The sequence below is a fragment of the Chaetodon auriga genome, chromosome 4, assembly GCF_051107435.1.
Source record: "Chaetodon auriga isolate fChaAug3 chromosome 4, fChaAug3.hap1, whole genome shotgun sequence".
Classification (NCBI taxonomy): Eukaryota; Metazoa; Chordata; class Actinopteri; order Chaetodontiformes; family Chaetodontidae; genus Chaetodon; species Chaetodon auriga.
The window spans coordinates 5,086,994-5,112,643 of NC_135077.1; the positions used below are offsets into that span (position 1 = coordinate 5,086,994).

At 44.6% G+C, this 25,650-nt stretch overlaps 1 protein-coding gene across 1 annotated transcript in view; it reads right to left on the bottom strand.

The window, feature by feature from the left end:
- The window catches only part of usp43a (ubiquitin specific peptidase 43a), a 106,643-nt gene that overhangs the window by 73,672 nt on the left and 7,321 nt on the right, over positions 1-25,650 (bottom strand). The window contains exon 2 of the mRNA XM_076727771.1: positions 21,561-21,722. Within this exon, the coding sequence (XP_076583886.1) occupies positions 21,561-21,722 (162 nt within the window). The remainder of the gene's footprint in view (positions 1-21,560; positions 21,723-25,650) is intronic.

Sequence of the window (25,650 nt, forward strand, 5' to 3'; positions counted from 1 at the left end):
ATGTCCTACATGCTGTCTAATAAATGAATTAGGGCTGCAGTAGGAAAGATTTTCTTTAAAAAGTGAGTTGTCGTCAGTCTAAATTACAAATGGTTTAACCCACATTAATATCAGGCAGATATGTGACAGGCAAAAGATCACATTGTTGCACAGGAAAAGATAATGCAAAACAGGAGCCAACGAGCAGTCCAACTTCTTCACCAAAATGGGGAAAAAGGTGATTCACAAAATGTTCGGGCAGGGAGAGGAAAGGTTAAATGGTAAACGGTGGAACAGTCAACAGATTGGAGTCACAGACATATTTGAGGTGTCAACCGTCCTCCGTGTCGCGCTGATGCCTGCTGAAAGACCTAAATGGCTGCGATACCCTGCATGCTGTGCCAGACTCAGCAGGAGGGCAGAAAGACTTCAAAGATGAATATAAGGATAAAAGAATGAAGAAGAATGAATAAAAGATGGACAGCCATGACTCGAGGAAACGGGGCAACAGATTGCTGAATCTTATATTGCTGATATTAAAGCTGTCAGCAAACACTAGAGGTAATGACTGATTTAACACACACAAGCAATGCAGCTCAAGTTTGCTGCTACATGTAGTGTAGTTTCATCTCTATACACAGATATCTGCCTATGAATGCAGAATCTGTGGGCAAGGGAAGAGATTTTGTTCATTAGAAGCGTTTCTGTTTGTGGTCTGTTTGTAGTGTGGGCAGTATTGACCAGTTATGTATGAGCGGGCTTCGGTTGGATGTAGGTAATCAGTACGTATGCACAGCGAAAGAGGCCGAAGGCATTGGCTGAAATAAAGTCTCGCAACCCATTGGCTATCATCTGATGCTGATTTAGCTACTTCTTACTTTATGTGTGTGTGTGTGTGTGTGTGTGTGTGTGTGTGTGTGTGTGTGATGAGAGATGAGATGAAATTAGCAATGCTAACATTAGCAACAGCAACACATGAGCAGTTGTGCTTATTGTTGAAAAGGGCAAACCGTGGAACTTGTCCTCATTACGATAAATGCAACAAAGCTGCATTCTGATGCTAAACAGGACTCGTTTCTCATCCGCCACGGTGACAGCACATGGAGTTTCGAGATGAAATAACGAAATAAGTTGATTAGCCAAGCTGTTTCAATCAGCAAGAGAGGAATGGAAAAGCAGAAAAGACAGAAAAACAGAAAAGCTGCAAATCCTCTCGGCTTTGCATGCATCGAGGTCTCAGCTTTCAAATAATAGATGGGTCTGTTTTGGTTCTGTGTAGTACAGTTACAGGTCTTGTTGGTTTCAGGCACAAATTGTTGTAGACTTTCCCACATGAATGATGAACGCTGTGAAACTTGCTCTGTTTATTCGGGAGGAAGTTTCAAACTTTCACCTTGGAGAAACCGCGGAGTGGTACACAGAATACTAGTTAGAAAACAATATTCAGGCTGAAACTCTCGTGTGGGACTCAAACATTAAGCAGCAAACAGAGTCATAGTCCATCATCTCTCCACCTTCTCAGGGGAAATGAGACTTTCTGCACCGGTCGCGCATCGTGTCTTCAGAAATAATGACAATTCAACTTTGATGAAGCTTTGCTATTGTTCAAACAAAATCCAATCACTGCTGCATTCACTTTGAACAAAGAGCTGCTTTCTGGCATCTTTAAAAACTTCTCCAAGGATGGTTCTTTCCAGAATATATAATGAGGTAAAAGCACAAAGCCAAAAAAGCATGTGTGACAGTTTGTTTTCAAACTCCACCTCAGCCCGTTTCCAGACTTGGCCTTGTCTTTACTGTCTGTCTCTACCAAGTGGGCAAAAACAACAAATGAATCCGTTACGTTACTGCGAACAGTAATATCTCCATCTTTTGAATAATTTGTAAATATTGCTACTGTGTCTGCAGACTGGTGGGCAGAAAAAGCTGATCAGCAGCAACTGCTGCGTTTGAGAAGACTGTTTCCAAATGCTGACACCTCAGCCATCTGTACAAGTAATAATTGGAAAAAACAATATTGCATATTCATCTCCATCTCATGGCCTTATGCTGTGATCCAGTCAAGTTTATTCACAGCACTTTTCATTAGACAGGCGTAGATTCAATGTGCTTCAAACAAAAAAAAGGCAAAGATCACAAATGACAAAAACATGTAACAACATATAAGATAAGAAGGTATTATAGAAGAAGGTCATTATTATGAATGAGATAAAAGCTGAATTAAAGCAGCAAATAACAGAGCGACGTGTACACAAAATAGAAGGAGGTGCCTCTGCCACGGAGGAAACCTTGAGCAGCTTATCACTTGTAATGGACACTTTGGAAGGCCTGTGTGAGCTATAGAGATTGGAAAAGGGATTCATGGGCACCGGCAAGCGATGCAGCAGAGGCTATTTGAAACTGACTTCAATTTGCATTTTGTGCTGGCGAGCTTGGCTTTCGCTCACGGTGCAGAGAGTTGGGTGGCAGAGTGAAAGGAGGGAATTAACCTCAAAGTTATTCTGAATACTTGAGATGCATGGCTTCTCAGTGTTGGGTGGGCTGCATGCAACTTTGGGTTGGAATTTTAAAAATCTCTGGCAGTCATATATGATGCTACAGCCACGTATTCAAACAACACTGAACCAAATGACAGATATTGCTTATATCTGATATTGCTCTCTGCGTGGATTTGTGAACATGTTACAGACAAAAGGACAAAAGAAACAGTAACAATGTGTTATTCTGAATGAGAACGGTCTGCATTTCACTCTCAGCTAAGCCGCGGCCGACGCTCTTTCTCTCGATTTCGCCCTCTTTTCTCCGTCTCTTCTCTGGAGGACGATGCAGAACAATCCCCTGACCCTCAGAGACAGACTGGGTTACAAGCATCACCATGGAAACCCTGGCCTCATTCCCCCCCAGTCAACATGTGAGAACAGGGAACTTTTTCATCACTCACAGCGTGGCCTAAAAATAAAGAGAAAGCCTAATCGCCACAGCCATTCACGTTCGAGTCGAGCATTAGTCCCTTACTCAATGTATGCGTACGTTCCAGGGCATTTCTAAATACATACACCACAGGCAAACTTCAGTCATTCAGTAGTTCAACCATTCTGTGGTAAACAGTTTGTATTCTTCCTCATATATATTTAACTGAGCCGAGGACACAAAGTGCCAAGAAAGAAAGAAAGCCATTTATGATGAGCGCCTAAGTGATGTCAATACCACCGGTAGCTTTGCAACAGGAAGTACAATTTGGTGGAAAGAGGACTATGAGTAGAAGAGAAGGACTTTGGCTTTGTGACTTCATTCTCTATGCATAACAAGTCGAACACCGAGGCTTTTCACCGCACACTCGAAAAGGCACCTTCCACCGCAAGCAGGTCAACAACCTCTTAGCCAGACCCGAGCACAGATGACTCCACTGAGCGAGAATGAGAGGACGAGACAGTGAGAGGAAGGCAGGAAGAAAGACACGTACTGTATACGTTAAAGAAACACACCGTGCATAACGCAGAAACACACAGTTAAGACACTGGGAGAGAGCACTGAGTGCACTGTGCCTCTTTATTTAGCACCCAGGGAATAATGAACACCACCACAACGTTGTTCCAGCTCTGCTATCGTCTGCCAAAAATAGACGCGGGGGCCGGCCGCAGCAATAACAACTGACTACTAATATTCAGAAGCAGTAAGCTGTTCAATTGTCACGCAGGGTGCAATCCAAAAAAACTCTGAATGCTAACAGATCTAGGCCATTTTAAACTGCCTCCTGTTGCTCGGGGACAAAATTACCGGCAGCATTCACATGCCCCTGGCGGCGTAATTGATTTCTAAGATTTACATATTGGCCCTGGTTTCAGAGCTCTGCATGCTCCAGCTGAACTGGCCTTGTTTTCTAAACTAAACACTGTAGCCTCAAACAGTAGATAAGCTGCTTTCAGAAAAAAAGGTAGTGGAGCAATTAGTAGGCACAGGGAGGTTATGAAAGGGACCACGACAGGAAACCGAGCAAAAGACCAATGAGGGCTAGTCTTAAGGGTTTGTCTTACGTCAGGGATGGATTTTGTTCATGCTTTTGTGTTTAGAGCCAGTTTTATTTATTTTCCTGCAGCCAGGTGTTGGTCGATTACACAACTGTAGCACAAAGAACTGATCTAATATAGCGTATGAGCCAAAAGCCTGGAGGACTTGTAGCAAGGGGTTCTGGGATTTGGACACACATACCTTTCAGAATAAGAACTGAATTATTTGTGATGAGCGTTGAGCCTGTTTCTATTATTACACAGCTGCTCTAAAATGAGCTATGCTTCAGCTTTGGCAGCGAAGCCGTTCCCAGCATACTGAACAGGTTTTCTGGGTGGTTCTGGGGTGTAAAAAGAGCTAAGGTCACTTTGAAAAGAATATTCCGTCCTCCGACTCTCTTGTTCTCCCCGTCTGTTTACTCCTGCTCCGAGCAACGAGAGGTCAAACGGGTACGTATCACCGCCATCAGCAGAACTCTGCATCATCGCATCACAAGAGCGGCAAACTCACAAGGACTCGCAGGTTTTGTGTATCAGTGAGAACGTTGTTCTTTATGCACACACTCACAAAAAGGCTCACCAGGGCCAACGCACACAAACACACACAGACACAAGCGCACACACAAACCTCAAGGACGCGCAGCCACAACCGCTGCATTGTCAAATCAGAGTCATGCTGGCGCTTCAGTCAGCCTGAGTCAGCTGTCGTATGTACTGACCGTACAGGTGATGTCATGGGAAGCAAGACTGTCATAAGTATATGACATCAGTGAAACATATCAGGTATCATTTAAACACAGAAGTGCTTAAGTGACCATTTGCTTAATGTAAGTCAACCTCTTGACCAGGTTTCCACAAACGACACCTCACTAAGAAATGTAAGCAATACGATCTTCAAGCAAATGAAAGCCTATCAGAAATAATCCAGACAGGCTCACACACTTGTGGCATACACACCGAGTGCGCTATCTTTATCCCATTAGGGCTCTTCTACAGCACAGTGTGAGACAAGATTGCCTTTGTGGAGACACACTGCTACTGCTAAACAGCAGAGGCCACAGAGATGCAGACAAAAGACAACTGAAGTCTGTCAATCTTTTGACAGTGTGCCAATCCAGAAGAAGTCCACTGTCACTGGAGTTCAGAATCTCCTTCCATGGGAGTAAATAATGTTAAAATTATTCATTAAAGGGGTCAAATCCTTAAAAAAAAAAACCCCAAGCGTTGCTTACTGGCACCGAACATGGCAGCGAACATATCGCCTCCCAGTGGGGCACCAACAGAAATCAGCCTTCATCAGCGAGGCGGTGCTGGGCACTTGACTGGCATACTAACAGGGACGTGTCTTCACCGTGGCCTGAGATCTTTTCTCTCTGCTCGCAGACTTCTCTCCTCAGAGCCCTCACCTCAGTGTGGGACTCCATTCTGTGTGATCAGTGAGACATTTCTCCAGAGCAGCCACTGTAAATCTCTTTGGCCCCGTGCCTCTGGCAGTGGCACGGCTTCCCTCCGGAGATCTTCACACTCCACTCCCAACATGAAAACATATGTTGTTATCAAAGCGCTGCTGATTCCCCATGGCACGCATTCATGTGAGACGTAACTGAGGCTCTCCTCTGCAGCGTGCTGGGGAGTGAGTGGGAGTTCGGCCTGCTGTGTGCGGTTGCACATTTGAAGGTGTGTGTATGTGTGCATGTGTTGTGAATGAGGGAGGCTGAAGTTTCAAAGCAAGCAAAAGAATCTGAAATCGCTGTCACAATGTGAAAGTGGGTGTTTGGTGTTTGGTGTGTGCGCGTGTGCGTGTGCGTGTGCGTTTGGATGGGCGAGTTGTTATAGCTGCAACACATGAGGACAACAAAGCAGGAGAGGCAGGTTGGCCTGGAGGTAGAGATGTTGACTAATAACCAAAAGGCTGCAGATACCAGCCGCTGTCACACTGCTTTATTTCTGCTGGAAAATAAACCACTGTGATCGTAAATGTTCATCACAAACAGGAAACAAAATGATCTCATTACAATTTCGAGTATGAAACGGCAACCACTGAAGGCTTTAAAATGTTTGGAGTTTCATCCTTAATGGAGCGAAACGTCAGGGAGCAGCTTGAATTGACAACGGCTACAAAGGATTCACACAGCGACAAGTTTTCCTGAACACAGAAACTTTCAAACCATACCCGCAGGATAATCCACTCCTCCACAGTCCATCCATACACTCACAGTGTGTTTCACACTTAACTTCCGCCAAAATATGGTTAAAAGGCCTTTTCCAAATCAAGCCTGGAAAGCAGGTTTGTGTTGCTCTCATGCAAGGCTCCTCAGGAGAACCGCTCTGTCATGGCTTCCTTACAGGGTAAGCTTGTCCAACCAATCAACATCAGGCTAGAGCAATGAGAATGTGAGCAACAGGAGAGTAAGAGACTGTTTCTTTTAAGGCGGAGCCGCATTAGTCTGCCTTTCAGCAAAACTGCCCGGCACCAAACCCCGAAATGTGATGTTACGCTTCTAGCTGAGCATCTGTAAGTGTAAACGGTCTGTGACAGTGATGCTGCAGTTTGTAGTCTGGTGATGTGATATTTTAATGAGATAACAGGGTGATGACACCTGCTACAATAATGACCTCTGCATTTCCACTGATGGTGTGCCTGCTGGCCAACACTGCGCACCTGCACAGTTAAAGGTTAAAGGTGAAGTCCAACATGCAGACCTTAATAAGGTTGAGCCTGAGGACTGAGACAAAGGTGCATTTAGCCTATTGTTCATGTAAATGTGATTGTTTTAATTGGAACACCTTATATGACTGGACAGTGGAGAGGTTATGGTGTTGGACCGATCATATATGACGTGAATCCAAGCTGACTTCAGCCTCTGTGACAAACTTTTTACGATCACCTTTCAAGGCGACAACAGGTGAGAGTTTGATAACTTAAGACAAAGTAGTGTCACTTGAACATACCATGTGCTTTCACTTCATACTACTTTTATGCAGCAGTACTCACTCTCGGAGTCTGTGAATTAACATTTTAACACTTAACAGTGACACATTTCAATGTCAGCTGGCATCTGGAAAGCAGACGTGACCCGAAGGCACATCTGTAAAATGACAATAAGAAGATGGGATGTTTAATAATGCGACTGGGTCGGTGCGCTAAGCAAACTGAGCTGCCTTTGCGGAGAAAAACCCGTTTTATATTGTAACTAAAAATAATCGCTGAGAAATAAATGGTGTCTGTCGGAGGAAAGACGCTGATTCAGTTATCGTCTCACACCACATTTCTAATCAACTGCCGGGCTCAAGGGGCTTAACACGTTCACCTTGGCTGCCAGCAACTGCTCTGAGTCATCCCTGCACACATGCACAAGCATTTACACAGACATATACACACTTCCATATATTGACGCACATGTACCTGCACACTGCCCTTTCTCTTTCGCCTTCTCCCTCAAACACTAACACAGGCATGCATGTGGATCCAGGCAGACTCATAATGGAGCTTATATCTTGCAAAAAGGTGACCATTAAATCTTTTTTTTTTTTTTTTTTTGCTTTGTTTCATGACCACAAAACTGCGGCAGCCGAGCATGACAGAAACTTGAATGGGTGAGAATCAATTTTGAAAGGCTGCCATGGCTCTTCTCCCAAATGTGTTTTCGCCACAGGGGGACAAAGGCATTGTTGATGCTGAAGTGCCGAATTCAGCCAGAGCTGCAAGACACGAAATCTCACGCAGGCCTAAACCTGGCTCAAATGATGAAGGTCTGGAGAAATTTTCATGATGAAACCTGGGAGTCCTGAGCGGAGCCAAAAGCAGCAGTGATTGTGAGTTCTTGCCTGCTCAAGTCCTTGGATACAGCGCCTGTGGTGTCACATTTTTAAGCAGAGCTACATAGAAATACCTGTTCCAAACCAACCTGGTTTTCAAGTGACAACATCCAAAGACACGATTTATCAATTTTATCAATGAGTCTCAGCAGAGTCATCAGCCACCACCAGGGTCTGGACTGCGTGGGACGATTTGTCTATCTGCTGCTCAGGGCGATGAAACTCCATTACAACATCTCCCTTTAGAGCCTAATCGTCAAAGATTTTCTGATAGGACTTAATTATCACATATTGTCTGTCATAATACATAATAGATAAGGACAACTTGAATTTGGTAGCATCTGGCATCAAACGGACTTTCCCACAGCACTGAAGGCATCATTGACTTTTCCATATCAGAAAGCAGAACTGCAGATCATTAAACCAAAACTACAAACTCATTCTTCCCTATTGTAAAAGACTGCAGAAGTACGAAAAGGGAAAACAACGAATTTGGATTATAACAAATCCATCACACCGTCAGTGTAATAATATGTTAACTCCTGCATCTGCCTCGGTGAACGCTGCTGTTTGTTTCTCAGAGCACAAACACTTTGTGTACAAACCGGTTTAATTATCCGACCAGTCAGCCCTGCTATGCTACAGCACTGCAGAGAGATATACGGTGCTTTGTGCTGCGTCTGTAATTAGTACGGCACCTGCTTAAATTCAGCTAAAGCTGTGATGTCACAAGGTCACCCAACAGCGTCAATATCACATGCTTGTTTCAAACAAACAGCCACAAACACATCTGAATAATTGTATAATTAAACGACGGGACTGTACAAAACAGCTGTTTCCTCAACTCTGCTCACCTTCATCTGATCCTGTTGTTTGTGTTGGGGAGTTCTGTGTGCAGTTACTGTCTTATTACGCTTGTTTGTCCTTTTGTGTGTGTGTGTGTGTGCCGTGCTGAAGTAGTCCTCACTTTAAGCTGCTGGTATCAGCTTGATGTTTTCGGTCTCCTGCAGGAAGAGATGACGTCTCCCACTGTGCGTGCGAATTAGGCGAGCCAATGTTGACATAGCTGTTGGCTGCTTCAGGAGGCAGCCAGATCCACTCTTGTCATTTAGAGAGTGGCTGCTACCAGAGCATTTGAACGGCAGTCATATCAGCACAGTCCAGGTTTTATTAGCAGGGAGCATGTGTGTGCGTGTGTCATACACCTGAGAGTTTGTCAACACCGTCTGAGGATGCGAGATTTGCTCGTTTCAGCTCATTTTCTAATTAAACTGCTTCTAAAAGCGAATCAAGCTGTGATAAAAGTCTTTAATCTTTTCTCAAATGAACAGTGTGAGGAGGCTGCACGGCAGAGGTTGACTGAGGTCACAGAGAAGAAACTGGGGAAGAATTAGACAAAGGATAGATCTACGAGACACGTTGAAGGACGTATGTTTTCATTGGTGAAATGTTTTTGTTGCATTAGAATGAGCTTTTTATATCTACAGAGGGAGCGGGTCCTCCTCTGCCATGTTGCATGTTTCAACAGTAGCTCAGTCCAGACAAACCAAACTCTTGCTCTAAAGAGCGTTTCCAGCTGCCACCTGAGGGGAGGGTGAGGTGAGCAGTATTCAGTTGGCTGGAATCTGCAATCTCACCACTAGGTGCCACTAAATCCTACACACAGGTCCTTTAATGACAGAGACAGGAAGAGAATCAAAGGCCGAAGCATGATTGTTAGAAAAACATGTGACCAGCGGCGTTCATTTAATCACTTAAAGGTCCTGTGTGTGGGATTTCACGGCATCTAGCAGTGAGGCTGCAGACCGGCTGACCCCTCGCCTTAGGAGAAGGTACAGTGGCTGCGATAGAAGTGGCAGACTCTCTGAGGAGCAAGGGCTTGGTTTGTCCTTTCTGGGCTACTGGACTACTAATCTTTCAATTGACAATTAATTTCACCCCTAAAAACAATAATTGTTTATTCGTAGCAAAACTAACGATCCAGTCAAATGTTGCTGTAGCATTTATGTCACAGCGTCAACAGAAAACTCCACTACCATCTTTTCACTAAGTCAGGCAGGACTGTGGCTCCCTAAATGCTGCTTCAAACCTTACAACAGAGGATGGGCAGAAAGAGGGAGGGAGAGGGGGACAGAGAGGGTGAGACACTGTCAGAGCGACGCAGAGAGTGACTCAGAGGGGCACGCAGCCGTCCAGAGAAGGGGAGGAATGAAAGAATCGCTGTCCGTGCAGTAAAGCGGCTGACTCACCCCTATTCTTTCAGCTCCGGACGGCCGCCGCTAATTCGGCCTATTCAAAGCTGGCTTACGGTAACAAGGCAGCCGGGGAGATAACAGTGGAAACCACAGGCATTTTTACGCCCCCCCCCCTTCCACCTCTCATCCTCTCTTTTCCTCTGCACTCTTCCAGCCTTCATAACCCCTTCTCCGCCATCAGCCCTCCTCTTCGAAAGCTCCACTCGGTGCATTAACTCTGACTCTCGCCTGTGCTTTCTTTTGACCCCGCCATGACCCCTCATTCACTGATATTTATTTGCTGCACTAGTTGCGAGGAGCAAATAGCTTCACTGTACCTTTCACTGATCTCGGGCCTATCCCTGTCTGAAGAGCACTGCGTGCACCCACTCCATTTCATGTGGTGCCGAGCGCAGCCAGACCCGCCGCTCTCTGGCTGTTACTATGGAGATGCCAGCCGGGCCAAAACAAAGGCAGAGCAGAAACTAAGCAGCCTCAGACGAGAGCCCCTGGCAGAGCTCTGACAGCCAAATCTGACTTGGCAGCGGAGGCTAGAGCTATCTCTCTCACTGTGTCTCTCATCTGCATGCTGAAAGTGTTTATTCCCGAGCAAATATTGACTTCGAGAAATAAATGAATTGACATCACTAATGAAGATGAAAGGGAGAGAATTCATTAGCCTCGAACGCGGTTGGGTCCTGCAAGGGTTCAGGTTTTGATAGGAGTTTTGAGATGGCTGGTGCCAGAGCCTGAGGCCCACACCTTTGTCAATCTGGACTTGTCACACCAAAGGGCAAGCTGAGGAACGGAAAACTGAAATGTGATCACTCATAAGACTGGTTAATGTCCTCATAAAGTCTGTGAGATGTTACAGAAGACACAGAGGGGATCAGGTTAGCGAGTCCATTACTCTTGTTACCTGCTAATACTACAGCTGAACAATACTTATATTTACTGTATATCCTGAGTGTATGCTCGTTTATATTAAATTGCTGTTTAATGCAATGAACTGTGGTCCACTAGTACACATTCAATTAAAAAAAAAAAAACATTTAAGACATGTAAAAAATAAAGATAACTACAGATATGATCACACTACCGTGATACTGAGAGTCAATAAATGATAGTACTGACTTCCGAGGTGTTTTTTTTTTTTTTTTTTCCAAATTACCAAATTAAAATACAGTGAATTGTGCATAGAGAGTGTTTTGTTGCCTTGCATGCAACATTTGAGTCTGTAATAATGCTGCTTTACTGTTTAGAGGGCTTCTGCTTTGAGCTGTGTCTGTTTTTTAAACCCTTCATCTTCTTCTGCGAAATCTGCCATACTGGCATATTAACACTTAAGCCTGGCTAAAACCAAGGGAAAACACACATACACCCACGCACATTCAGCCACAATCTAATGTGACGCACTGCAAACAACAAGCTCATTAATGTAACACTCAACCCAATCTGCAAACAAAACAAAATCTTTTCCTCTAACCGGCCGTTTTCACTTCTTTTTTTTTAGTTTGTTTTTAATTGCTCACTGGATTTTATGACTAAATATGAAACCGAATGACCTGAGTGAGAAATAAAATGTTTTCTTTTCAGGGAAGGCCTCAAAGGACAACAATGAACAATGGAGAACAGGTGGCAGGAACAGGTCAGACTGCATCGCAGCCACCAATCGTGTTCATGTGGCAGGAAGACACGACCATATAAGGAAGAAAGGCTTGCGGAGGGTGTGGTGGAAGTTACACTGAACGGTGAACCTGCAGGACAGACTCTACTTGAGTAAAACCAACACACAGCATGCTGACATCTGCTTTCAGTTTACACCAGCAGGAGCGTTTCTCAGCGCTGATCACACTGAAGACGGACGATAATGAGTGTGAAAAATCTTTAAGAAATCCCCCCGAGGGTTCGAGGCAGATTGCTTATTTTCCTCGCCGCCTGTCAGACTTACTCTGAGGTGACAATGTGAGCGACTAATAGCCACCAGGTATCTCTAACTTCACTTTAATTACCGCAAAAACCACACGTGAGATCCTGAATCCACAGAACTAATTTTCCACCTTTCATCCAATCTTCAGAACCTTATCACGAAACCTGCTGTGTAAATTCAACAGCCGACAGGGATTCTAACAAAGCAGAGATGAATGTGAGCCGCTGTTCAGGAGACAACTAAATGTGGAGCACAAAAACTGGGACAGGTAAAATTTCACTCATCACCTGTTAGCGTACAAAAAGCGGTCCGACCACATGAGAGATGATCTTCTTCACAGGGATGAGTATCGTTATTGTAAAAGTACAGAGCGGCTGTCACTGACTGGATGATTTAGATTTTTTTTTCGGCTCACAAACATTGTCTGTGTTGCCCAGGCTGAAATGTGCTTTTCCTGTTATAAACAAGAGCACTGCAACTGATTTTGACTCAATCCCACATACACACCGGAGCTGGAAATACTCACTCGTGAACCAAATCCTGAGCTGAAAATAGCTAGAACATCCCCAACAAGTACACTATTTATTCCCATTTGAGTAACATTATGTCTCACAGCCACAGGCAAGGGTGTAGTTTTTGGTAGTTTCATGAGGTTTGTTGATAATAACCGAAACAAAAAGACGACACAAGCTACCGACCATCCAAGAACACACAAATTCAGGTTAATTTCCCTTGAAACGTGAGCGTGCGTTTGTATGAAACAGTGCGTGTGACTTTCCTTTGTCCCTGGGCCCTTTAACTCTTGATATACAATCAAAAGCACACCTTCAATCCACTGGGAGAGCTAGAATTCACTTTCACCCCTTGAAGTACAGCCCTGATGAAAAAAGGTGTCAAATTCTGGAATGCGAAAGTCATTAAATTCAACATTTGTGCCGAGCTCTTCCTGAAACGGCTCCTCTTTCATGCCAAGAATGTAAAGGCTGAGTTTTGTTGCATTTATACGACAAGTCTAACTTCCATTAACTTCCCATAGTCCTCAATTCACCCTAATCTTCATTAGAGGACCGGCTCTAAAAACTCCCCTCCACTTTCCTCTCAGTCTGACTTTCACTTTCATTCCCTCTCTCTCTCGTTCACTTGGTACAGACAGAAGTTTATCTTTCAGATGTTCTTGAACTATTTAAAGAAGGACATCCTTTGAAACATTAATGTATTTAATTAAATGTTTCCGGAGAAATGTCGTGAATATTTCATTCACATAGTAGGATCCATTAAAAGCCTTTCGCCGTGAATGTCCACCTGCACCACCGCAGCGTCTCTGATGCCCACCTTAAGCTACTGTACTTCAGCCAACGGCATGCGTGTAGTTGTGTGTGAGCTAAACATAGAGAAACAGGAGAAAAAACACACTCCTGACCTAAAAGAGGATCACTGCTCGCTAAGATTAGAAGCAAAGAAAAAGAGAAGACAGAGAGAGAAAGCAAGGGCGTCTCTGTGTGCTCTTGTCAAACATGCAGGAGAGAGTTTTAAAAGCTCATCCTGAAAACTCTTCCATCCGCTGTCACGCATGAACACACACATAGAAAGGACGCCAGGAGGACGTGAAGGCAGTGCAGAGGACAGGGGGTGGTCTGCGGGATAGATCCGCTGCCATCTCCTGAGCATGAATCAATTGCTGGGCTAATGTTGCTGCCACTTATGGATCTCCTCCGCGTGCAACTGCTTTGCCCCCTAAGAGGACATATTTAATTTTTCATAACCTCTCGCAGCATGGCATTTCAGTCACAGCGCTCCTCTGTAGGGGTGCTCCACAGCTGGGTGGGGGGGTGGGGGGGGGGTCCCTCCTGCAGACTCCTCTGCTCAGTCTCTGGTTTCTGCTTGCCTCTATGTTGCATGCACAGAAATGTCATCCATGAATTCTGCTATTCCCACTGCGGTGCAAAACAGGTCTATCTAGATTTTTAGCAGTCGTTAGCATGTCGGTCAACACCATTCCTACTAGACATGTTTTAAAGCGAGGGTTACCCGTCACGGCAGGGAAACCTCTGGCAGGATAGCGACTGAACGTGCACTGTGGCCTGGCTCTGATAGATAGATAGATTTATGACCTCGCAACATGAGTAACACACATCCACACACACAAAAGTGTACTCAGAAACACTCAATTACAGGCTTCTCTTGCTTTGTGTCTCCGCAGGATCTGTCTTCTCATCTCTGGACAACCTGTCACAACCCAACTCCCCAGATTACTACTCTAAAAAATGAATATCGCAGTGTCCTCTGGCCTTTCTTCCCCTTCCTCTCACACTGTATTGTAACCAATGTTACTCCAGTGAGAAAGAGCAGCAGTATTTCACTCTCTGTGCTCTAGTATTTGGGACTGGATGCACACTAGCATACGGAAAGACAGCCATCCCTCCCTTCTCCATCTCTGTCGTTTCTATCTTTTAACTTTGTCTCTTTCTTTTAATTTGCTTCGATTGACTTTCTAAAGATGGCACAATGTGGCACAGAGAAATGCATAGACTTAAATCAAGGTTAAACAGTGGCAGGGGTGTTTCAATTTCCAAGCCTGCAAGCAAAAGCAAGAGCTTTTTCACAAGCAGCGGCATAAAGGCAGCCTGTAGATGGCATCAATTCAGAGGTGACACACAGGAATACCAAAGAGCTGTCAGAGCTGAGCAACTTCATTCACTAGGCAAAGAAAAGTGCAAAGTCAACAACATCGTTTCATCTCCACACACAAAGCAGCACACGGCCCGCAGAAGAAACCAAATTTCATCTGTGCAGAAGTCTGACAGAGTTGCAGGAGAGGGGGAGTGACAGGCGATGAGAAGGCCTACTCAGTCATTCAACCCTCACTCGCTGATAGATCGAGACATTACGTCAGGAAAGAGGCTTAAAAAAGACATTTGAACAGGCCAAGTGAATTATGGATGAAGACGTGGAAAGAAAGAGGAGGCAGAAATATATGTTGAGAAACATCTCAAAAAGTTTCTTTCCCCCTCCTCCTGTGTAAATCCTCTTGGCGGTGTCGGATGGCACAGGCGGATTAGGTGACCCCGTCCACTCCGCCCAGACTGTTCACACTGATAAAATACAGAAACTCTCAGAATCAACCCTAAAACTGTCATCATATATCTTACTTACATACGCAAGTCGTATAATGTGCTGAAAGCCATCACAGCGACAACATCCTTTAAGACTTCTTCTCCAACATCGCACATTTTCCCCCCATTTCTGCTACAGTAACCGTACTGGAGAAAACCCTGCTCCCCCTGCCTGTCAGGAGGAATTCGTGGCATCTCAGAAATGTCACTTCATGTTAAAATCGGGCCGGTGGGCGAGTGCGGGGTGGTGGCTGTGGCGGGGGTGCACCGGCTTTGATGGAGCCTCTCACGCAGGCTCCATCAAAGCAGGGTCAGAGCAGGAGGAGAGGAGGGAGTCGAGCAGTGAGAGGTGCCGGCGACCGGACGGCGACTAAAGGCTTCACGACGGAGCGGCTGCACCTGGATGTGACGCGAACACCAGGGGCACTGGTGGCACTTCCCCTCCATCAGTCAATGTTATATACGTTCAAACACAAAGGTCTATGCCAGGATCACATGATCTCAATCTGTGACACCATGTGATCTGATATCTATCTCATTATCTGGTAATGGCCAGACTTTAGTCCAGCATCTCGGGCGCCTCAACCTGTTTTTAAAGTCTGATAAATGCTCTGATTTATGTGTAAAATATTAACAACTGCTTCTTGACTCTCAACAGCTAAACACTCTGGGGGGAAAATAGCTTATTTAATTACTTATTAAACTTACAAAATTTATGTGATATTTGCATTTTTTCATTTTTTTTCATGACTTACATGAGGCAGTTTTACCTTTATTCTGAGGCCTCTTCTGCTTTATGTTCTGCCATCACAACTCACTACAAAAGGACGACCTGCCAACAATCTTCTCTTAATTCTTCCATAGTTGTTGTTAGAAGAAGCAGAACGACAAACTCCAACTTTATTTTCAGATAAAAAACGGTGATGCTTCTGACTGAAAGCACAGAGGTGCATGCGATATCAGAGCATGAGTGCCCTGATGACTGACACAGAAGCGGGAGACACCAGATCAAGGACCCATCAGCCTCCCCCCCATCACCCTACCTGTCAACTGATTCATCTCATTCATCAACATTTGCTCTCCACCCCTCTGGAGAACATGAGCCAGAATCACATGGAGAGCTATCAAACTCACTTTTTCTGTCCCTGTTGATGATAAGAAGGGCTTGCTCGCTTTGCCGCATCCACTGACCCGATTTCAAAGTCTACGCAGCTGGCTCTGGGGCCAAGGGATTTTTTCCTCCCTCCCTCCACAGTCAACTCTCCTGGGGCAGAAAGGCCGAAAACTATTGGCATTTAAAATGGAATAATGCATACATAATGCCTTGGCACCGGTGTTGCATTGGCAAGCCTCATGCCCCACTACTGTCCATAGGGTAAGATGGATGGGCTTTGGAAACACCCTCGCTCTAAATCCCACTCATGGAGGGCCTGAGGCAAAATGTAACTGTGCTCCAGGTGCTCACTCAATGAACACGGAGTGTTTCATGCCTCATTTCCCTCATCAGACATCAGGATAGTTCAATCTTCCTCATATTTTGCGAACTGCTGAAGTCAGAGGGGAGATTGTAAAGCACCAGTTGTGAGCGTGATTCTGACCTTTATATCAGATAATCTGCGATGGCTCATCGACAGTGGCAGCTTTGTTCTGCACTGCAACACTGCGTGGGTCTGCTCAAGTATGGCAAAATATTGAGGTCACAATTAGCCTATTTAACACAATTACTGATTGACTTTGGAAATATGCATTTATCGAGCTTTAAAAAAACAGATTTTTGACAGATTTCCTAAAATTTTGAATATAAATCAACTGAATAACATAAAAAATGTCTCATGTCTTTATAAAATACAAGATAATTATAAAGACTTATTTAATATATGATGTGTTTTATGTTGCTGTTTTTATTTAGTATACAAAATGTGAGAAGGAATGGCAGAAATGTGATTCTCTCATCCTTTTTGCCTGCTCCAGGCACCAGTATTTTAACAGTATGGACAGACATGCGTCAAAATCCGAGCAGTTACCACAGCGAGCTGAACGAGACATGCTGCAGCCTGGCAGAGAGTCTGTCTGGGCTTTTAGGGAGGGGTGAAAGTGCACCGCTGTAAAGGAAAAGGGTGCGTTGGTTTGCTAAACAAATACCAGGATGTTGTCTTATATATCTGAATAAGTATTATCACATTCAGAAAAGAAGGATGATTACTGTGGACAAAGCTGTGATTTCACTGTGCTCTTCTGTCGGCCGCTAAGGAATGCTGCTGATGTGGTGCCAGCGAGGCGAGAGGGAAACCAAGCAAGTTTAGCGAGGTCCCATTGAAGGGAGGATTAACATTACTGAGCTGCCTCTGTGTGTGTTCGCAGTCTTGTGTTATGTAATGCTACTTGGGCGAAGCTGCTGGACTGGTCACACTGCTTGTACAACAGCAGGTGTGCTCCACTAACAAGGTGTGTAACGCCGCTCGACCCTTCAGTGTGAGACTTAGAGTCGAGCTAAGCTGAATTCAAATCAATCAATAAATCCAATGTTTCTCTAAACCGCTAGGCTCACACTGGACTGGTCAACATATACTCACATTTACACTCACACTCATGTGGGACAATTTATAGTGTCCTGATCATGAAGCATTTAGGGCAAGATGCACATCTGTTGACAGCAAATGGAAACAACGCATGTTTTTTTTTGTTTTCCTGACAATCAATGTAAAGCCTTGAGCAGACCAACCAACCAAGAGTACCTAATTGTTTTAAGAAGAACTCATTGCACTTATTCCTTGAGAATTTCAATACATCTCCAGAAAATGGTTCACGATTGAAGCCAAAAACAAAGGCACAACATCAAGAGGATTTCACAAATGTGACACAGAGGTGGGTAATGCACAGCTTGAAAGGATAAAAATGTGGTTACCACATCATAAAGAGCTGTTCTCTCAAGGTGCTCACATCAGTTAGAAGACTGAGTGTTTGACAGGCATGTTGCTTAAACTTAACCAAACAGGCCACTGATCTACTGAACAAAGCGAAGAAGTGATCTGTTCAGAAAGAACTACAGATTCACTCGCATGTAAAAAGGCGGCTGCGGAAGAAACGACACAAAATTTCGACTCAGTTCAGCGGACACTTAAACGCATCTGACGTCTGTGGGCGGATCAGGAGAAGAGTGAGGATGAACTGCAGGCCAAGGTGCTATTCACCAAACGTCTGTGGAATTGACGGGGACAATGTTGGCACTGTCTAGTTTCTGTCAGCTCAGCGTGACCTGCATCATCGTCGTTGGCTGTTTCCCAGGCTCCGGTGACAGACAAAGCAATCAAAGTCACTTTAATGCCTCCTCCTGCACTAACTGCTCAACTCAGCCACCTCTCCTGCTTACTGTCTGTCTGTCCTCCCGCCCTGCTACAAGACTCCTATAATCATGGACTTGTGTAGGTTCTGTGGAAGGATCTATAGTCTTGATTCTTGGCTTCTCTGAGTGCACATGCACATCTGCTGTATAAGAGGGTTATAATACATTTCTTTCTTGAGTTTACCAAAGATATATCAGGCGATGCAGGGAGATGAGTGTCGAGAAGTCAATGTCTGGGATTTTTTGTTTCCGTCCGTATTTCGATGCAATAAAACTTAATGTTCACAGTCACACAAAGGAGGAGATAAGATAAAGACAGATTAGTTACAGCTAGAGATGTGGTTGGTGTGTGAGAAATGAATGCTGCCCGATTTCAACCCGCTGTGTGCACGTTTGCAGCAGAGGCATCAAAACACACAACAGGCCAGACAGTTTAAGTGGGTGTAAATGTGTTAGGTGCATATTAGTTTATGTGAGCTTATGCTTTTTATCCAGCTGTTTCCGAAAAACATTTGGTACACAGGTGAGGTCACGGACTTTCCTAACCCCACAGAGCGGCATGCAACCTCCAGAGTTCCAAGGTTTTCACATTACATCAGCAGCATAAGCATGAGCACACTGTGCTACATGAATGAAATCAATTTACGGGAAGGCGGAGGAGCATTTCATTTTAGAAAATCAGACATGTTCCCTCCTGGTGTGCAAAAAGCAGTGATTTTCTTCTTCTCTGCCTCATAGCAGCAGCAGAGGAAAGCCGGCTTTATGATACCACGATTCACTTACAGCCTAATGAGAGCCACAGCCCTAAGCTGTTTATGTGGCATAAAGGCTGCCTCTATTAGCGCTGCTGTCAGAGAGGGGGAGTCGGGCATTGGGTGGCAGCGCAGCGACAGTTCAGCTCATCACAGTAATCATTCACTAACAGTACTGGAGGTCAACCACCAGCACTGCCGCCAAACCTCACGCCGACTGGAAGAAACAGGATGATACTGAGCAAATATAATTAAACACTAGGGGTTCGTCACAGAGGGTGCTGATCGCAGCGGGTCTTCTTATCCTCTATTTAATATCCTAATTCATTGAAATCAATTACATAGTGCATTATAATGGAAGTTTAACATCCACGGACTAATTGAAAAGTCCAAGAAATCAAACGCTTCGCAAGTGTCACCCTCAGACTCTAGTCAGGAGAAAAAGCCATCAACTCAGTCATAATGCGTCTGCCCTTCATTCCCTCTGAGCGCGTCACGTCCAGTCCTGGCTCCTCTCCAAGTACAAGGTTTCAAGGTGAACGTCCCACATCAGAGACTGAGACAAAGACAGACAGACAGACAGACAGACAGACAGACAGACAACGAATGCCTGCCACTTCAACAGCTCACAGAAAAAAAGTCACTGCACACAAAGGTTCATTTCAGACCAAGGCTTTCACCGAAACTGCCGGCAGAAGAACCACAACGGCGCTCAGGGCTGCACGCCGGCTCTTCACAGAACCAGGGGTTACTACTTCTACTCTTCAGGGGGCTCGCGTGAGGTGATTTCTTTGACTGGAATGGAACAATGTTGTGCTGCTGTAATTACTTCACAGGAGGATGTTTGATGGACCGATGATGAGGTCTGCCATAGTGAGCTTGAGGCATTATTCTGAGGCACAGCAGGGTCCATCATAACCTGTACAGTTTACGCAGGGCAGGCTGATGACTGGTCTGCTTAAGAAAAGACGGTTTGCGTAAAAGCGTGGAGTGAATACATCATAGTCTTTAGACCCAAAACATGGCTGTTACTGAGGGTGCGATCTCATACAGCAGTCTGGCCTGAATATATGACACTTAGCTGAGGTACTTAAACACTGTTTTTTAGAGTAAGAGTTTGTTTTTAGCAAGAAAACACATCTACTGCTGCTGATGTTAGGTCAACACAATAGACAGATAACTTATAACCCACGTTCCAATGGGTTGGTGCCCAGCAGACTTTTCTGTTTCAGCTGCTCACTGAACGAACACGAGCTAACGTCAACTTTTACCACAGCTGACTGTCTGATGTCGAGTGCTTCTTGGCAGGCGGTTGTTTCTCGCACTAATCTCCCAAGCAGAGACAAAATAAGTCCTGATGTTTCATAGTGTTCAGTTTTATTCAAACAACGTGGACAGGAGTCTAAACAAACGACTTCATGGGCTGTGACCGGCATCAGATGATGGCGCTGTGTGTTGTTCCTAAACACACAGAGTGCCTGGAAGGGTGCATCTGAATTACTGTTCTCATCCTTGCCAAATTTTTGGGCTGACTCACTTTTTAAGATGCTGCCTGGCAAGGCCACATTAGTAATAACAATAATAATAATAATGATAACATCTCTTCAACGTACTGTCCTCTTTGATTGGTTTAAAATGTAAATATTTACCTAATGTGTTATAGTGTAAGAGAATTTCCTTTTAGTGTGTGTGTGTGTGTGTGTGTGTGTGTGTGTGTGTCAGAGACAGAGACACAGAGAGAAAGTGAGTGATTGAGAGAGTGAGCAGTTGTAATTTGTGTTATGTTGCATTTGCAGGCCGATGTCTCACAAACAACTCATGTTCTTTCTCTTGCCGTTCTATCCATATTTGCTAAAATGTCATCAGAAATGATCAAATTATGAAAAAAAAGACTTGTTTTCATTTTTGGCTGCCAGGCCTGGCAAAATATACAAGGAGCCAGTAAAACTCTGATCTGCAGCCCGAGTGGACCAATGGGGAAAAGATGCTATGCTGATTGTGAAAAGACACAAAACAGAATCTGGAGACAAGACAAAGAAAAGTTCAAACAGATTGGCTAAAGCGTCTCGCAGCTCTTACAACTCATCCTCATGCTGTATATTTGACATGAAAATTAAAATGTCTGAGGTGACTTGGATGTTTGGGATGAAATCAAGGTGAATGATACTTAAAACCAACAGTGTGTCTGTGTGTGAGTGTGAGACAGACAGAGGAAAGGATGCATGTGACAGGACTCAGGCCAGCAGCGCCTGCATTGTAAGTTATCCCTGAGCTTAATCACTAATCACATTAAGCATGTGAAGCCACGTCGAGGCCGCAGCAGCGACAAAGAGCAGCTCGCTGTTGCAGAGTCAGCGGCGGCCGGAGTGCGACGTGGACTCACCTTGGAGTTGGCTTTGGTCTTGCTGCTGCTGCTGCTGCTGCTGTTGTTGTTGAGGCTTGAATTAGCATCTTCATGAACTCGGTCCAAAAGCCAGAGGAGGAACTCGAGGGCATCATGCTGCGAGTTCCCCCGAAACTGCGAGCCGTACTTGGCCACTATGCTCTGGGGAGAGGAGAGACATCATAATTAAGCTGTCACTTTGGGTGATTTCAAAGCCATTAAACGCTGACATCCTTCCTGACAAAATGAGGCCGTGGTGATCACATGGAACGCAGGAACTCGTCATTCGGAAGCAAGAGTTGGTTCAGCTCGGAGCACATTAGAGGGATGGAAAGAGGCAGGGACATCTCTCTCTCTTCTCATCACTCAATGCAGACTCACTGAAGAACATCTGTCAGGCATGATTTGGCTATGATAAGATCATGGAATAAAGTCATTCACAATTCTCTTTGGACGTTGCACTCTGGAATAACCAGGAACTTTTCATGGTGTCTGAGAAGTCAAATGTTGACTGATGAAGGCAGAGGGCACTTCATCGCAGTGGACCCCACAAATCAGGCTTTCCCAAAAACACTTTTCAGAAGTGTTGCACGTTGTATTCTCAGACAGGGCTGCAACTAACTGTTATTTTCTCAGTTAAATGCTTTTCATTCGCTTTTTAAAATGTCAGAAGATAGTGAAAAATGCACTTTATCATTTCCCACAGTCCAAGGTGACACCTTCAGAAATTGCTCGCTTTGTTTTAGACCTAAGATATGCAGAAAACCATCAAGAACTGGGCAAAAGTTTGACATATTTGTTAATTATCAAAATAGTTCATTTTCTGCCGATCAATTCTGAATCAACTGTTGCAGCTCTATTCTGAGATACGACCATTTTGGGTTGCAGGTTCGTTTGTTTTGCTCTTTCATTTCTCCCCATTGGTGGAGCTGAATCACTTGTTTTGAGTGAACTATAACGTGCTTTACATGTGCATGTGTATTCAGAGAAAGCCAGAGAGAAAAAAAACATCTGTGTGATGTCGAAACCACAGTGTCAGGACTCAAATTAATGAATCACACAGAACCACAATCATCTCATTTATATTAAATTCTGAGGTCAGAACATTCCTCTTTTCAGTAGGTTCACTTGTGAAAACATGCAGGACAGCAACCTGACACACATCAGAGTAAAGCACTCCACTGACATCAAGAAAACCCAGCTCAAGCTTTAGCTCTCACCTAAACATGTGGAATTACGTCATCCTAATCTCGTCCTTCTGTGGTTTTGGGCTGAACAATTCATTGAAATATTATTGAAATCACAATATGGCCAAGTGCAACCTCAAAATTGCAGGAATCTCTCACAACAAAGCATAAATGAAGCACTGTGGTGCTGCAGAGATGCTCCAGCCTGAAAACATGTTCTCCATGTATGGGAACATGCTTGTTTGTTTGTTTTTTTATTGCATACCGTTTAGCCCTGCTGTGGTCGTTTGAATAATGTGCTCAAATCGCTATTTTTGCCAGCACAACAGCATCAGTGAACAAAATCGGGCATGTCAGCGCTCCATTTGTGGTGCTCAGACATATTTTAAGAAACTGTTCTTCAAACACATTCATGCCCCGCACACCAAACGATGACTCATACAGAGGCAATCCAAAACCTGACTGGTGTTACTAGAAAAGAAAAAAAAACAAAAAAAAAACAGCCAGACTGTCTAATTCGATTATGAGGAAGGAGGTGTGAGCCAGACGGAGAGAGTGACACACAAAACTAACGACACGCATTAACACTAAACTGGGTGGCTACTTCCCCGTCTGTGTGTGACTGACAGGCTGCAGGCTCTGCTCCACACCTCATTAAAAATCACCACATCACACCTGCACTATCCCAGTGCCTAAATATAAACACAGGAGGGAGCCCCCACTCCCAGCCCACCCCCACCAACCTGACGGAGACAGGCCGCTAATGAGCTTCATCACTATGAGGGAGCACTGACAGGGGATGGAGGGATGAGGGACAGATGGAGAGAGGGAGCCGTGGAGTAAAGGGAGCAGAGGAGTGGATGCTGGCGGAGTTTCAGCAGACCTGCCGGTGTTTTTCTGTCCTCATCAAAAAGGACGGCTCAGTTGTGGCTGTCCCAGAGATGAAAAGTGAGAGAACGGAGGCTAGCATCAAAACAGGATGGGCGAAAACGCCAAGGCAAAGAGAATGAAGGGCACTTTCCAAGGTTACCATGAACATGACGACATGAAGTTTGAGCAGATGACTTTTCTTCTGTCCTCGCCTGTCCCTCTGTTTGTGCGCGTGTGCTCGTCTCTTTGATATCTGTTTACACGGCGCTGTCTCTCACAGCGTCTCTGGTGAAATGTGCCTCTCAAAGTCACTTAAAAAGACTTGGCAACGTCGTATTCCCGAGCATCGAGTCCTTTTTAATTTAATTCTTGTAAAGGGAGAAATGAAAGGACGATAAAAAAAAAAAAAATCAATGAGGGGTCGAGGAAGCGTGGAGAGACAAAAGAAAAGAAATTGCAGGTTAGTCGAAGCGTCGAGTCTCTCTGCAAACACTCGCAGTGTTCAAAGCTGACCTGAGCACAGCTCTGGGGAGATCTTACGTGTTTGTTGAGCAAACACTTGAGAGCCAGTCAAGGAGAGGATGAAGGTGGGTGTAAGGGTCAACTTGAGGGAGCACAGTGGTTTTTGTATTGATCAGTCTGGAGAACACGGATCTCATTCTCAACCCACACCTGATTGGGCCTGACCCGATGAGGCGGAGTTTCTCTGCATCCTCTCTAGTCTGAAGCGAGCTTCATTTCATTTATTGATTTTATTCATCTGTTCATTAAATCCAAGCACGGGGAACAAAGCTGTGGAGCCTCTATTTTTCCACAATTTAGGGCCATTTACTTGTTTTCGCTTTGAAAAATGTGAGAAAATTACTGTTGATACCCGATTACTCAAGTGAAACACTCCATCAAAAGGCCAAATTATGTTAGAAAGATGTGGTTCTGGGGACTTTAACTGGGTTTGGTTTCAGGTCAGATTAAAACAGAAGCCTATTTTCGGGCCCAATCAAAGGTCTAGTCCCACATAGTGTTGCGGTAGTTACTGATAAATAATAATTAGCCAGAATTATTACCAGTTACCTCATTAAAGGATAACTAAACAACCGATTACTTCCACCCAAAAGCAATGCATTACTACGATGAGTAACGAGTAAATGTCCTCTTTGAAAGCTGCCATTGGTGATAAGGCTGTGCAACCAAAACCTCATATCCTGATGATGTTACATATCATGTACAAAAATATGAAATATTAATGTGTAAAGTATACAAATAAAAACACTATTCAGCAATAACTGCAAACAAAATAACCCAAGGTCTGAGTCTGGCACATCAGCATCGGTAGACTCTCTCCATACTGTCTGGATGTGATTCTTGTGCAGGCGGTGAAAGAGGTAAACGGTGTTGTGGGACTGCTGCATCATTGGAAAGATGTGGTTTTCTAGTCCGTGTCAGACGTTTCATAACTAAACCACGTCCACGTGTCATGTTCACTGTCCTTCGTGTTTGTTTCTTCCCTTCCCTTTGAAATGCCTGCATCCCAACACTGGTCCTGAGCACAAGGACTGATTCATGGGGCGAGCAATGTCTTTAGATTTGATTTTCTGCTCAACAAAGAGAACAAAACAAATGAATCGAAGACTACCAGCTGTCCTACAAACAAAGAAAGCGACAAAGAAGCAGAAAGAAAGATAAGAAATGACAAAAGACAACCATAAACCTGTGCAGTCCCCACAGCGGGGGTCACGACCTCCCAGCCGTACCGAGGCAGGGCTGCACTCTGGCAACATCCCCAGATGTCTGTTTTAGCATCCTGTCATGCTACCTTTGCTTCACCTCGCACCATTACCCTTCATGCCCTCCCCACATCCATCCTCCTACTCTGTAAACAATGACGGATCAGAGTGCTGGCAGGCCAGAAATTTACTATAAACATACATCAAGCAAATAATCCTCTTCCTCTCTCCCTAAAAAAGCGTTTATGCCTCCTCGCCTCGTCCTTGCCCGGCCTGCCAAACAGGCCTCAATGGATTCCTCAACGACAG